This window comes from Cnephaeus nilssonii (genome assembly GCF_951640355.1).
Source record: "Cnephaeus nilssonii genome assembly, chromosome: 10".
NCBI lineage: Eukaryota > Metazoa > Chordata > Mammalia > Chiroptera > Vespertilionidae > Cnephaeus > Cnephaeus nilssonii.
Genome location: NC_137081.1, coordinates 36,166,974 through 36,182,008, shown reverse-complemented (window position 1 = coordinate 36,182,008; position 15,035 = coordinate 36,166,974). Strand labels below are relative to the sequence as shown.

Here is a 15,035-nt window from a genome sequence, read left to right as displayed (position 1 = left end):
CTGACTTGGACTGTATGAATTCTTGTACAATGCCAGTGTGGGGAGCACTGGCAAGAGGTTCACCTTCAGACAGTTTGGGGGGTCCGTTCCTGGGTGGGGAGCTCTTCAGCTTGCTCAGTCTAAGGAGGCTGAGAGTGAGTTCTCAGACACTTCCCTTGTGTCCATGCACAGCTCGTTAGAGTTGGTCCACTGTCTGTCTGGGCTCTGACGTACAGTGGGCTCTGCAGCAGGACTCTGCTGTTCACCCACAACACTGCCCTGCCTAGTACCCACAGACATCCTGCAGCCGGACAGCCCAGGTCCCCCCTCTTCAGTGATGTGGGGGCATCGAGCCCTGACTGTCACTGTTCTACCATTGCTCAGGTCCCAGTGCCTCTCTGAAACAATCAGCTAGCTCAAACACATGAAATCTAGCCTCTATTTTATATCTGTTGGGAGGGAAGGGATTGGTCAGGGGCAAGAGGAAAATCTTTCATTTCCTCCCCACCACACTGAGATAGCAGGAAAAAACGAAACCCAAGACTCTCCACCCCTTTCCCCCATGTCACTACTTTCTGCAGGTTCCAAAGCTCCTCCTGCCCAGAGCCTGCAGGAAGGCATGTGGGGGCCAGGCTGCCTGCAGTGTTCCTGTGCTCAGTTTCTAGTGCTCATTTAGGAAGCACTCTCTGTGTTAATATTTCAGGACACTCAGATGACAATTCACTTTATTTTCAATGACTAGGATATGGGATTTCACTATCTGCTCTTAAGTATTTATTTAAAAAAATATTTTTATTGATTTCAGAGAGGAAGGGAGGCGAGAGAGATAAAAATATCAATGATCTGCTGCCTCCTATATGCCCCCTACTGGGATTGAGCCCACAACCCGGGCATATGCCCTGACCTGGAATCAACTAGGCTATCTTATTCCTTTTAGAAAGTGCTGCCCTATTCTTCCTGCCATCACAAAACATGGATGGGCTCCCCTCCTCCATCAGGGACAGGAAAGGCAGGGTTTTTAGAAGTTTATTCTTCTTAAGTGTATAGGAAAAAGCTAGTGATGTTTACTCTTCAGAATTCAAATGAGTTTTTTTATGTTCTAAGAACTGTCACCAAGAGTGGGAAAACCCCCAAAAATTTATCCTCTGAGTTTATGATGCTTCTAACAAAAGAAATTACCAAATGTTTTCTTCAGACAGGTGTGCAATGGGCTTATAATGCAAAGTCCTTCCTCCAAGAACTCTTCCTTTCTTCAAGAAAAAATAATTAAAACTCATCTGACTTGATGGAAGTAGAAGGTTTGATACTTTGAGAGGGTTCTTTGCAGAAAGAATCCTGGTAGAAAAGTTCTGAGTCTGAGGCTGACACATTTTCCTGTCCATGTCCCAACTATGAATCCAGTAAGCAAAATTTTCAGAACAATATGAAGATGCTGTGGACCTTTAGAGCAGTTCCTGCACCTCTGTTCCTGCCCCTTTATTTCCAGAGCTGGAGAACTGCTTAGGTTCCTTGACTCTTTCCAGGGTGGGGGTTGCATACAGGATTTTCTTAGGCTTTGGGCATAAAAGCATTACCATAATTTATTTTGAGGTGCTAATGAGTGTTTTAAAGAAGAAAGATTAACCTTCCTTTTTTTTTTTTTTAACCTTCCTTTTTTTTGGATAAAATCATTGTCCAAAAAGATAAGTCTTAACACTCAGCCCAGTGCCTGGCACAGAGCAGGTACTTTGTAAAATGTATACATGTAAGAATCAAATACCTTTTCTCAGTTCAGAAACAAGTAGATAAAACATGAAGAAATGCTTGTAAACTAAGATTTGGGTCTTACGAGTGTGGGATTTAGGCAGTTGGGAGAGCACACTGGTTCGTTCTCTTTCACAACTACCCTTTTTGGAAAGATGTATAGGCTCTATACCTGAATTACTACAGGTCTAGATAAGAAATTTAGACTGAATATAGTGACAAGGAGAAAATTCTAAGATGTCCTGTGTTAACGTAAAAAAAAAAAAATTGAAACCTGTAAAGAATTTTTGTGAGTTTATTTGAGCCAAACTGTTGACATATGCTGGGAAGCAGAACCTCAACGAATTGAGATAACGCTCCGGAGAATGGCGGGTTACATCTGTATTTATACATTGCAATCAAAGGAAAGGGATGTAGGTGGGTTACATGAAATCCATTGGTGATAGACTAGAGAGGCGGGAGAAAGCAAAGTGGCGGGGGCGCGGGGAGCTGGGATTGGATAAAAAGTAAAATGGTAGACACATACTTAGGTGGGTGCAGGAACAATTAACATAATAAGGGATTTGTGGTATCTGTCCTGGCGCCCAGCACATTAGGTTGTTCCCTAAGGGGTCCAGAAAAAGGGAAGTTACAAGTTACCCAGACATTTTAAGGGTATGTTATTATAGATGCAAAGACACATAGGCTCAGTTAAGGTAAAGGTTGACCTAGTCAGTGAAGATACCAGCCTAGGACGTAACTGCCCACCATAACTGCTTTTAGTTAAAGTGTAATTTCAGACCATCCTTTGTGGTTACTTTAGGTCTCTGAGTTTGCAAGACCGCCATGCAGGCCTTCCCTGAGCTTGTCAGGTCAGCATGTGGCCCCTTTCCTCCACACCTGAATTAATTACAGTGGCCAGAGGGTGGAAGGAAGAGACAAGAAGTTACTCAGTTAACAGCAGGGCAAAACCAACAAAAGATGGTTCACGTTCCTGAGTGTGTGTTGGAACTTTGAACTTCCAGGTGCCTATTTCCATGATTATCCAAAGAGAACAGCCAGGTGCCACTGCCCCCAGGTGTGTGATTTTTCCATACTGTTGCCCATACTCTTCCTCTGGACTCTGTTGCCTGTCCTGGAACCAGCCCGCCTCACCTTCTCCCATGCCTTTATCTATGGCCATGTCAGTTTTTTGAAACAACTTGCATTTTCTCCTATGTGGTGTACAGAGTCCCTCAGACCCAGGACCGTGGGCATGTGCTCTTGTTACAGAATTTACCAGGGGACTGAAAAATACACAAGAGTACCCGGAGATACAGGAAAAACCCATTTATTTCCAGATGTATTAGTACCGTGACTCAGGGGAGCCTATTTCCAAATTCTGAGTAAGCCAATATGGAGGAAGCTTTTTCTTTATACCCTTTGGTTTCTTTGTCCCCCAAATATGGATCATACTTCCGGAACTCTCGTGGGCTTTGCAAAAAGCCCCATGTGTTGGGATGGGGGCCGTGAGACCACACGGAAAGGTCTGGCCTGGAGCCAGCACTGATAACCCCCTCTGGGGGTTGTGTATTGTTCATGGTTTATGGCCTCTGTAAAATGGGAGTATTTAGGAAAACAGGTTTTGGAAGACCAGATAATTAAGGAAGGGGCAGTGACTAGACTATAAGCTAATAGGAATGTGCATTAGGGATACAGAGTCAGGCCGCCCCCCCAATTTTCTTCATCACTCTCACCTAGCCCCGCTGCGGTGGTTCAAGCTGATGGCCCATGACCCGGCCTGCTGGGCAAGTTTTTTGTTTAACAACAAGTTCGGCTGAAACATTACTGGCTTTCATCCTAAGAGGAAACCAGACCCTAGTGGCTAGGGTTGTGTTTCTAAGGAGAAATGTGCTGCAGTTCCTGCGTCCTATTCCTTGAAAACTGGACTTCTGTAGTTTCTCTGGAGACTAGACATCTCTGGGATATACCTACCATCTTTAGTGTGTGTGTGTGTCCTCAGCATTCATGCTGAACGCAGATTTTCACACAAAAATCTTAAACATCATTACCTGGCTGCATGCTTGTTCGCGTCACCTTGTCCCCCTACGTGCGACGGCTGGGGAGGCTCTTGCTCCTGAGACAGAAGCACAGCACGCGGCCCGCCTGCACCTCGGGGTGATTCTGAACTACTGGGAGGGCGCAGCACGCGGCAGAGGGCCGCGGTCTCGGGGCGCCAGGACTCATCCTGGCCAGGGCCACGGCGGAACGCGCTTCCTCCCTCTCCCGCTTGTAATGGGGAAGGCGGAAGCACAGGACCGGGGAGGGCGGAAGTGGCGGAACGAAGAGGCTCTGCTTCCGGCGCAGGAGTCGCACCGCCACATTCTCTCTATGGCGGCGCTCGGCCGGCAGGTGAGGCCGCGCGGGGAGCCGGGCTCTTCGCGGGCCGCGGGCGGGGCCGGCTGTTTCACGCCAGCCCGTGGCATCTTGCAGCCGGAGCCTTCAGGGAGGCCGGGGGCCGCCCCTGCCCCGTGGAGGCAGCAGCTGGACCGGTGGCTGGGAGGGAAGGGAAGCCGGGAGAAGGCGACTTACCGCGGGGTCCTCGGCGGCAAGGCGGGCGTTGGTGCCCGGTGACGTGCTTGGTTTGCTCTGCGCCAACGGAACCGCTGAAGGTTTCTGAAGCAAACGAGCTATTCTGTGCGCGAGTTGGCTGACAGGTTACGTGATACACAACAGGGTTGCTTTGCGGAATGTATGTTGCTACGGGAATCTGGAGACTAGTATGAGATCCAGATTTCAGGAGTGGGCACTAGCTCCGCCCTCCAGAGTTGGCACGAAAATGGTTTTAAACTAAAGACATTTGAGATTCAGCAGATGCAGGGAGAAGCTTCGTCGGATTTTCTCTCACCACAAAGCAGAAACTTCTGGGACTGAGGCCGCCATGGATCCTCTCCCCTATGGCAGACTTTCATATCTCCCTTTGTTCCCCTGGAAACCCATTTGTTCTTCTTGTAGAAGCCTTTTCTCCCGTCTGCTATTAAGTTATTAGCCCCTAACTTTAGTCACCTAGGGAGCTAGCTGCCTCTTTGGTTAGGTTCCATATACATATTAAGAAACTTTGAGGCTTTTTTTCTTCCTGTTAATCCGACTATTGTGAGTTAAATTTGTAAGCCTCCAGGCACTGAACCTTAGCAGATAAGAGGAAAAGCCCTCCTCTAAACTTGACCAGGTGGCCTTTAACTAGTTCTCCCCTACCCTCCCTGCCGCTGTCCTCTCCTGTCCTCTCCGTTGTGGCAGCAGAAGCTAATAGAGACTGTTTGACTCTGTTCTCTATGTATGAACCTCTTCTAGGTTTTTAAAGTTCAGATATGATTTTGCAGATTTCTTACAAAATCTGTTATGTTTGTGTGGGACTCTGCTCACCAACCCTGTGGGTTCCCATTACATGGAGTGGTGAGGAAGTGACTCCCTTTTGTATTACATTTTACAGGTCTTGGATTGGCACCGCCTGATCCCCCTCTCCTGGGCTGGCATCGCTAGGCACACGCCTCATTTTGGAGAACAGAAAAGGGCAACGGCTTCCTTGCTGCGTAAACTGACCACAGCCTCCAGTGGAGGGGCCCTTAAGGGTTCACCCCATGTCCAGCCCAGAAAGTGTGTGCAGGAACTAGAGTGCAGGACAAGCCTTACTCAGTGCCTTGAGAAGCAGAGGGCTCCTGTGGATGGAGGGTCCTTGGAGCGAGAGGAGGTCATCAGTTCCCTCCTGGACATGGGTTTCACTGATGTCCATGTCCAAGAATTGCTCAGTATACAACCAAGTCCCCACCCTCAACAGTTGCTGGGTATCACCTCAAAGTTAATACTCTTGGGTGTGAATCCAGAGCCTGTGTGCGTGGCCTTGAAGAAAAGTCCTCAGTTATTGAAACTGCCTATAATGCATGTGGAGAAGCGCTCCAGTTACCTTCGAAAACTTGGGATTGGAGAAGGTACAAAGTGTGGATTCTATATATAGTGCTGAGTCATTCTGAGCTGGAATACAAATAGCCTAGGTGAGATGGATTTAGGGAGTTTTCTGGGGAAAAGTTCTTGAAAGGAATGTGTGATTTGGTTTGGAGGTGAGGCAGCAGGCATTGCAGGAAGGAAGGGGGAATTGAATGACAGGCAGGGACTCTTGTCTGGATTGTTCACCTTGGGGACTCAGCATCTAGAACAGTGGTGGGCACATGATGCATGCTCAGCAGATAGACGTTAATCTGTGATGTTGTATAAGTGGGCATTTGTAACCTTTGATGTTTATTTTATTTTTATTTTTTAATATATTTTATTGATTTTTTACAGAGAGGAAGAGAGAGTGATAGAGAGTTAGGAACATCGATGAGAGAGAAACATCGATCAGCTGCCTCTTGCACACCCCCTACTGGGGTTGTGCCCGCAACCAAGGTTCATGCCCTTGACCGGAATCGAACCTGGGACCCTTGAGTCCGCAGGCTGACGCTCTATCCACTGAGCCAAACCGGTTTCGGCTAACCTTTGATGTTTAAATAACTGGATGTGGACTTAATGCTTTGTATCTGTATGATGTAAAGCCAGAGACTTAACAGTCCCTTGTAAAGAGTGGGTTCCAGCTGGGTGTCTTGACATACTGTGGAACATGAGATCTTTCCAGATTCTTGGGAAGCTGGTGGAGTGGCTGTCTCCTCCAGACACTACCCTCACCCCCATCAGGTTTTATGCCTCCAGAATCCTAGAAGTTCATTGGATCTCTTTATGGGCCTCTGGAGAAGGGGGGCTGGGGGCCCATGAGGGTTTCCAATTTGACCACAGGAATTCCACTATTTTATATTTTATTAATTTAATTATTTATTTATTTTTTATTTTATTTTTCTTTCTTGACTCTTACTGGTAAGATCTTGTTGGGGGAGAAAAGGTTTGTGGATTCACTATTTCAAAGGATCTCAATAGGCCTCCTCTAGAAGATGAGCAAAAGACAGCCTATGTATTTCTCTTAACTAATAACTGTTTTAGTGTAATCTGATAGGCTAAACTTAATGCCTTATGCGCTGTTACATAAATTGGCAAGCTCAGCACAGCTTTAAGCTGCAAAGATAAAGTCTAAACTTCTGAAAGTCATTTGTGACCATTTTATCAATGCAGTGACTAACTCAGCTGTTAGGAAGATTTTAATTAACAGTTTACATAAGTGATTTTAAGTTCCTGGTGCTAATTTTCCCCAGCTGTCCATAGGACACTATATGCCCCAATTCTAGGGCAATCTCGATTTATACATTTATCCTAATACAGTTACTAGGGCCTCTTTCACTTGAAGTGCCTCAGTTTGGATAAAATATATGGTCTTCTCACTAACTCAGAATCAGTAGTTGTGTTTGTGCATTGTTGTTACCTCATTAAATATTGTCATGGATAATCTTTCTGTGACTTTTACTATGGAAGGAACCTCAGCCCAAAGCCCCCACTTAGGGGACACTACTATCCCATCTTACTGTCTGACTTTTCCCGTCAGTCCTTGGGAAATTCTTTTCTAGGTGAGGAGGGCAGAAGGAGACCTAGAATATGAAGTAGGCACCTTTCAGCTGGGAAGCCAGAAGGAGGCAAGAATGCCAGGGCGGGAGGAAGGGTTGTCCAGTCTGAGGAATGAGAGTATCAGCGGGGTGATGGGCTGTTCTGGTTCCCCACTTCGATGGTGCTGCTGGGCAGACCTCGGAGGCAGGCACCTGTTTGGGGGGTGTCCGTGTTCATTTTGAAATGCTGGCTTGACTTGGGCACAGCTAGCCCCCTTTTCTGCAATATCCTTTTTGTGTTCTACAGGGAAACTAAAGAGGGTGCTTTACTGTTGCCCCGAAATTTTCACCATGCATCAGCGGGACATTGACCGCATCGTCAAGGTGCTCAGGGAGAAGTGCCTTTTCACGGTTCAGCAAGTGACTGAGATTTTGCACAGATGTCCCTATGTCCTTCGGGAGGACCCGGGTGAGCTGGAATACAAATTCCAGGTGAGAGTGGCAGAGTGACTGGAGGACCGACAGCGGACTCTGGAATGTAGCAGGGTCAGCTCTGTGGGTAAGAAGCATGGGATAGCCCCTGCCTGGCCCAAGAACCCGGTTTTGGTTCTTTCACGTCCATACAGGTGAGATGGATTCTGCAGCTTTCCTGCATTAACGGTGAATAACCCTGCCCCATTCTCAGAGTCCGAGTGAGGCCTCTGTTTGAAATAGCTAATTTAAAAATAGCTAAAACCTTCCTATCTTTAGAGCCTATTTTGCATGTTGATTTCAGAAATGATTATGACAGCTGTCTTAATTTTTTTGGTAAACAGTTATGATGACTTAGTTCAAATCTCTAGATGTTTTCTGATTCATTGTTTTCTTCCGCCATCTGAAGAAAAATAGAACTCCTGCCCTTTATTTCCTGTAACAAGAATTTGAAAATGCTTTGAAACTTGTCAGTCATGCAGGTGTGGGTGTCAGAGGGTGCCCTGTCTTGTTGGTTAGGTGCGCTTCCTGAATGCTTTTGCACAGTTGAGTTTGCTGTGCCTGTGGAAGAACAGGTCTGAGGACCCGCCCTGAGACCCTAACCTGCCTGTGTCTCCAGTATGCCTACTTTAGGATGGGGATGAAGCACTCGGATGTGGTGAGGACTGACTTTCTGCAGTACTCCATCACCAAGATCAGGCAGAGACACACGTTCCTGGAGCGCCTAGGACGGTACCAGACCCCGGATAAGAAGGGGCAGACGCAGATCCCCAACCCTCTTGTCAAGGACATTCTCAGAGTTTCAGAAGCTGAATTTCTGTCCAGGACAGCCTGTTCTTCTGCTGAGGAGTTTGAAGTTTTTAAGAAGCTCCTGGCTCGGGAGGTGGAAGAGGAGTCTGAGAGCCACATGTCTGGTGACGAAAGCACTAGTGAGGAGGAGGAGGAGGAGGACCAGGATCAGGAGGAGGAGGAGCTGTGATAGAAGGCCCAGAGACATTAAAGGACGTTTTCGTTCTCTCAGAGCTTTTGGAGCTTCCCTTGGACCTTCTCAGGCTATTTTTCATTCTAAAACTAGTGTTTTGATGAAAAATTATTATAGGTCACTTGAGAAGTAGATCAGACTGAGTTGGGGTTGGTTAGTTTAATTTGTTGTCAGGTCTCTGGGGAGAGCCCTGCTCCATCGACAATAAAGACTGACTCTCAGCTGTTGGAATTGGGAACTCAGTGCATCGAAATTTGGTTTTATTTTCTCTGTCATAGCTGTGGGTGATGTTCCATGACAGTGTGGGGGACAAGGATCCTTTCTGGTTCTAGTCATTTTACATTTCCTTCTAGTGGTAAAGATACAATTATGAGAATGCAGGGAGGCTTTAGTACATCATAGCACTTTATTTTATGAAAACAAGTAGCAGGTTTTCCACAAAAATACTCATGTTTTTAATCTAAAAATATTTCATAGTTGCATTCAGTGTACAGCAGAGTAGAGGGAAGTGGGTCAGTTTGGCTTCATGTTGCATAGGTTCTTTCTGCCAGCACAGTGCTGGGCACTTCTCTCTTTTGTGAGGAGCAGGCCCTGGCTCTGACCTCAGGGAATTTGGCTTTCATGCCTGCTCATGGCCAGCGGGTCATGTCAGGGCCTGATGTCTCTAGCAGCCAGCAGTGCTGACCTGGGGCATGCCAGAACAGAAGGAGCTATGGAGCAGATATAGCCAGGCATCTCCCATCCTTTTAGGGGGCTTTGGAGGCCAGAGGAGAAGAGCACGTGAACACAGCCAGGGGCCAAGGGTCTGGTGGTTGTGCGTTCCAGGAGCTCCCTTTGACACCCAGCGGGAGGAAGGCCCCTAGGGAACCCAGTAGGTCTAAGCAGTGATTTGAAACGTTGGATCAGAGACCCAGACCTGAGGGCATGAGCTCTATGATGGGGGAGGGTGGGTACATCTTAGGATGTTCTGGGCACCCCTTCTTTGGGCTGATGCTGCAGAGAACAATTTTGGTGATGTGACCAGAGTTTAGGCTGGCAGCACTTAGAACCGTTAGGCTCCCAGCTCTTTCCTGCAGACCATGTGAGAGTCCTCTGTCGGGCCCTGTTCTCACCAGGGGCCATCCTGACCCAGGGAACATCTGGGGACATTTTTGGTTGTTAGGACCAGGAGAAGGAGCAGTTGGGACCTAGTGGGTTGAGGCCGGGGCTGCTGTCAAATGCCCTGCTGTGCACAGGACAGTTCGCACAGAATGACCAGCCCTAATGTTGCTGGCTGAGGTGAAGAAACAGCTCTCAGGCCTGGGTCCCCAAAATATTACCGTATCAGCTCACGAGAACCTCAGGTTTTAAATGGGCTTACATTTGTTGTACTTTTATTTAAAAGGAAAGTAAAGAGTCAGTTTTTAAAGAGAGTTCCTTTCCCTGTGCACTGGATTGCAGTTGGCTGACTTGAGCTTTATTTTCAAGGGGAATTCAGTGCTGAGTCAAAACAGTCGTGCTTTTGTTTTCTCTTGGCGCCCAGGGGATTGCAGAGAGAGGCACTGCGTGCAAAGCAAGTAGCTCAGGGAACCTCGGACATGTGAGCCAGACATCTGTGGCCCTGGTTGGCCAGCGGGAGGCGGTCCAGCTAAAGGAAGGTGCTGGAGCTCGGTGACACGAAGTGGCCCTTGCCTGCTGAACTCCCTGGTGGCGAGTAGCTCCATTTCCTCTGTGACAGCCATGTGCAGTAGGAAAAGGGGACATTTTGTCTTTACTGCCTTTCTTGGCCAGGGACAATTTTTGAACAAGAAAATACTTCACCACATGCCAGTGTTTTCACTTCTCCATTTTGTGGTGTCCAAGTGACCATCATGTTCCCTGGAGCATACAGTGTGGTTTTTGTGCCCAGTTAGGAGACACAGTGGAACCCTAAATCCCAAATCTACGCCTGATTGGATGGTCAGGTCATCCAGCCTGGTCAGCAGGTGGCTAACTCTGCAACTCAAGGTTGCTCCCCTGTGATTTTGACATAGAAGTAAATGTTGATACCCTAACAATTTTCTGATCCATTACTAATTTCCTTGGGTGAACATTGAGTATTTTCAAGGAAGAAGAGTTTTACGAAGGAGCCATGTGGAAGCTCGTTTGGAATGTTTCAAGGATGATTTGTAATTTCCTTTAGTGTCAGGAAGTCTTTATACTAGATATTTAATTTGTACAACATCAAAATGGGCTAATTGTAAGACCACACAGCACTAAGCCCAGGATTCAGTAGACTTATAAAACAAATGCTTCTGAGTTAAAATCGAGCACGTCTGCCTCGTGGCTGAGGGGCTTGAGGTCATTAACATGGTCATAGAAAGTTTCATCTGCTTTTCCAGTGATGTCACTTGGTCTTGTCATTTGCTGGTGATGCTGTAGCTTATGTGGACGCACAGTGACAGGTCGCAGTGCTGCAGCAGGAGTCAGCGGCATGTGTTCATGGTCATGGTTTTCTCCTTTCGCCCAGGGTTGGAGCCCCTTGATGGAGCTTGTGCCTTCAGATGGCCCTGAGACTGGGAGCGCAGTAGAGATTTCTTGAAATGACTAATCCTCCTTTCTGAAAATGACAAGTATACTACACAGACACATGTACACACAACTTTAATTAAAAAAAAAAAACCTCTAAAATATATTCTAACTCTTTAAAAAATGTTTTGTATAGATGAGAGGAAGGAGCTCTTCCTATGGCTGCAAAACTGACTTGGGCAGTGTCAGTGAAGACGCACCAGGGCTCTGGTTCTAGTTGGGTCGGCTGTTAAAGTGCCCAGCAGGTCGAGGTGGGATGGCGTCTGTAGTGGCCTCACTTGCAGGGAAGAACGCTGTTCAGAAGGCTCTGGAATGTGGTGTGGCGATGATGCGCATCTGCTGGGAGCTGTTTGGTGTGGAGATGGTGGTTGCTGCCTGGTAGCCTGACACTGTGTTGCCTGAGTCGTGGGTTAAGAGGATCTTAAACATCGTGTGGCCTCGCCCGCCCCAGATGCCTGTCTTCATTACTCAGACCCGTAAGGAGGAGCCCTGGCTACCGCCAAGTGCCTTCCCAAACAGGGTTTGTGTAGCACTTCCATGACACTCGGGTGGGTCTTTGGGGCCATGCTGTGACTCGTCGTCCGGGATGGCTTTCTCTGCATCAGCTGAAGCCTGAGTGGGGTTAGCCACATATGGTCAAGGGGAAGTGGCCCCCAATTTTGTAAATCAAGTTTTATTGGAACAGCCTCACGGGGTTAGGCACATGTCAATGGCTGTTTTTGAGTTGTTGCCACAGAAACCATCTGGTCCACAAAGTCAAAGATATTTCCTGCCTGACCCTTTCTGGGAAAAGGGCAGACTAAGTATCTAAACTCCATCTTAGTATGAACATTTTCTCTTTCAAAATCTGCTGGTCGGTTGATGGATCACTAGCCTTCACCTCCCTCAGTAAATGACCTGCTGGGGAGGTGAGCCTGCTTCCCTGTGCCCCTCATCAGTCTGCCCTCCTTGCCTCCCAGCCCCACCCTCTGCTCTGCAGGTTGTCCATGGCAGCTCCTCCTCAATTTGGCTGTTGGGTCTCAAAGGGAGAATTCTTTCTATGATTTAGAATCTGGAACTAGTTTCTGGATGTTGCCAGGCTCATTCAGTGCTCTCTGCACGTTATGGCTGCTCATCAGCGACGCAGGCCACCCTGGAGGAAACTTCCAGCCCTGTGCTGGAGGCAGTGTGGGACTAGGAGGTGTCTGTCCTAGAGGACCTCCCTGGCTGGACCCGCCTGGCCATCTGTCTTCTAGAAGCCGGAGGAGCGAAGCCACAGAGGGGTCAGACTCCAGCCAGGACCTTGTCACTCAGGGTGTCCTTGTCAATTCAATTTAGACGTCGTCTTCCTGGGCTTTAGAAACTTGTGAGGTTGATGGATTATAGCAAGAATGTCCAGAATCCTTTGAAGAAAAAAAAAAAAAAAAGGACATGAGGAGAATGGTACCCTTATCTCTGAGACGGTGACTTCTCATCTCTCTTAGTGCCTTGGGTCGCTGCCCAGGCCCCATGTTGTTGCCCCATCAGAACTCTGAGGTCCTTGCCCTCTAACGTGGCAGTACACAGGGTGGGGCAGGTTTGTCAAGGACTGACCATGTCCCCTGGGTAGGGACCTTTTGGCAGCATCACAGGCTGCTCCCCCATTCGGTGATGCCCTTGATCTTTCCTTGAGGCATGCTGCACCATTGCTCTGGGTTGAAATGAGTTCTTATGTGGTGGCTTTGGGTGTGTGACTGTGTCTGTATTTCTGTGTCCTGTTGGTTGGTGTTTTCTCCATTGTTTCCAGAATTAGTATTGTAAAAGCCAGTATTTCATAATTAGTGGAGGGTTTTTGATTTGTTTTTAGAGAAATGGATTTGTTGCGCAACTTTAAAAAAATATATTATTCTTTCAGATGACTTATTGCAATATAAATATTTGAAACCCAAATCATATTTGTGGGTTCTTGATCCCAGTACTGAATTGCTTGCAGGGCTTGGAGTATGTGTTTTGGATACGCATGTCTTTGGAGCCTGAGGTGGGGGGTGATGCCTTTGAGTGACTTCACATCTGATGGGACGGTAGCTGGAGGCTATGGTTCTCTCCTGGCACTTCCCACCTGCAGATCCCTGCCTGGGTGGTGTGAGTTGTTGGTATTGTGACCATGGCTTGTGTGAAGCTGCGTGTACCTGGAGCACCTCCCTCTCCTACCACATAGGCAATGGACTATTGGGCTCATTGATGAAGTGAGAGCAGAGAGCTGTCCCAGGCCACCAAGTGACATTGTGTTGACAAGAACCTGTGGTCAGCGGGAAGCTCGGTATCTTTCAAGTGACTGTGAAGACTTGGGCCGCTTACATGTGGGGAGGTGGAACCCCAATAGGGTTTGGGAAATGCTAGGTGAAACCGAAGTCAGGAAGCTTCTTTCATCTCAAGGTTTCTGAGTGCTCCTAAGCACTCTCTCAGTGACAGAGTCTTTAGGACTTCCCAAAAGTCGTGACTAAGGCTCCACACCCTGTTTTTTCTTTCAGTAGATGGCCATTTACAGGGTCTGGAAAGCACTCCCTTAAACCTCCAGCCCCTAGCATTCCTGTGCCCGACCCTATTTCTTGGTTTACTTGAGACAAAGCAGTTTGTCTTCCCTGCAGAGAGCCTCATTCTACCTGAAGACGTATCTGTCACAGGTTTGTCTACTGGGAGGCCTTATGTACTCTTTCTCACCCAGCTCCCTCGGAATTCTGAAGCCTGGTCTAGGCTTTCTAACAAGAGCCGCCTTGCAGCTCTCCTAGCTGTTGCGAATGTAAGTACGTACCTAGTACCTACGCTGTCTTCAGTGTTGCACTATTACTTCGTTTCCTGAAAGAAATAGAGAAGGTGGTTTATGAAAAGAAACTGTGGACCTGTGACCTTGTGGTACACTCCACCCAGCCGCCTGCTGCCACCCCCTTTTCTTTAGCTCACACATCAGTGAGCTAAATGATGCCAAGGATAGCATTTCAGTCTGTATGCCCCCTTCCCACTCAACTGAATGGCTGGGTAATTCATGCAGCATAAAAGGGGGGGGGGGAGAGGGAGAGAAAGGGGGGCAGTGCGGAGCCTGAGCTACTGATGGGGAGACAAGGACAAACTCGCACCAGCCCTTGTGAATTGTCATCCCATTTTTCCTGAACACAGTGGTGCAGACCCAGTGTGTGTGGTTATTGGGGGCCTGTGAAGACTGTGCCTAGGCTCTTTTGAAAGCATGTGATGTACTCAGTACTTTATATAATAATTATTGTGACTACCTTGAGCGCTTTAGGGAAAGAACCTGGGTGAGTGGGTAAAAAGTAAACAGACTTGTTCTATTTGCAGTTACGTACTTGGGCCTGTCCTAATGCTCATGCTTCGCAATTTGAGCACCAGATACTGAGTGCACATGCATGACCAGAGTCACCCCTCACACCCCCAGCACCCACCCTGTGACCTACTCTAGCACCTACCCTGTGACCTCCCCACAGCACCCACCCTCTGACCACCCCAGCACCCACCTAGCCTAACACCTCCTGTTTGGGGTGCTCACATGCACATCTGGGCAGATATACAGCCTGGCTCAGCCCCAGACCTGTTGCATCCACAGTGCTCAGTCCCCTTGCCTGTGCCCTGTGAGCCACAGCAGGACAAGCAGGGCCTCTTCCTGAGACGCACCTGCTTGGGGTTTTCTTGATGCTTGTGCTCTCACAGCTCTCTTTGAAGCAGATATCCTGGTGTACCTTGTAGACTCGTTTATACCTGTCACAAGAAAGCTCCGTAAAGGCAGGAACTGGAGCAGGATGGTGCCCAGCTGGTTCACCTCTGCTACATGGAGACCAGGTAACCGTGCAGGTGTTTGAGGGAAAGGC

The 15,035-nt window shown here is 47.9% G+C and overlaps 2 protein-coding genes across 6 annotated transcripts in view; one reads left to right on the top strand and one right to left on the bottom strand.

The window, feature by feature from the left end:
• Nucleotides 1–3,871: 3,871 nt before the first annotated feature.
• On the top strand, nt 3,872–11,307 carry MTERF4 (mitochondrial transcription termination factor 4). 2 transcript variants are annotated; one of them, XM_079782871.1, is made up of 4 exons: nt 3,872–4,092; nt 5,171–5,666; nt 7,507–7,691; nt 8,290–11,307. In XM_079782871.1, exons 1-4 carry the CDS (start codon nt 3,976–3,978, stop codon nt 8,647–8,649), a joined length of 1,158 nt encoding a protein of 385 aa, XP_079638997.1. In that variant the 5' UTR covers nt 3,872–3,975; the 3' UTR covers nt 8,650–11,307. The 2 variants fall into 2 exon arrangements, with proteins under 2 accessions (XP_079638997.1, XP_079638998.1); XM_079782872.1 differs by lacking the exon at nt 5,171–5,666 and having other exon boundaries at nt 4,058–4,092.
• SNED1 (sushi, nidogen and EGF like domains 1) overlaps nt 9,040–15,035 on the bottom strand; it is a 56,827-nt gene continuing 50,831 nt past the window's right edge. For all 4 annotated transcript variants that reach the window (XM_079782860.1, XM_079782861.1, XM_079782862.1 and 1 more), the window contains 3 exons: nt 14,842–14,925; nt 13,970–14,013; nt 9,040–12,581 (listed from right to left, as the gene is read on the bottom strand). In XM_079782860.1, the coding sequence (XP_079638986.1) occupies nt 13,977–14,013; nt 14,842–14,925 (121 nt within the window). In that variant the 3' untranslated portion in view covers nt 9,040–12,581; nt 13,970–13,976. The remainder of the gene's footprint in view (nt 12,582–13,969; nt 14,014–14,841; nt 14,926–15,035) is intronic.

Excerpts from the sequence above, each read along its gene's own strand:
- MTERF4 (XM_079782871.1), top strand. The coding sequence starts at position 3,976 with ATGGGGAAGGCGGAAGCACAGGACCGGGGAGGGCGGAAGTGGCGGAAC. Across the intron at positions 4,093-5,170 it reads TGGCGGCGCTCGGCCGGCAG|GTCTTGGATTGGCACCGCCT; the intron begins GTGAGGCCGCGC and ends TACATTTTACAG. Across the intron at positions 7,692-8,289 it reads AGCTGGAATACAAATTCCAG|TATGCCTACTTTAGGATGGG; the intron begins GTGAGAGTGGCA and ends CTGTGTCTCCAG.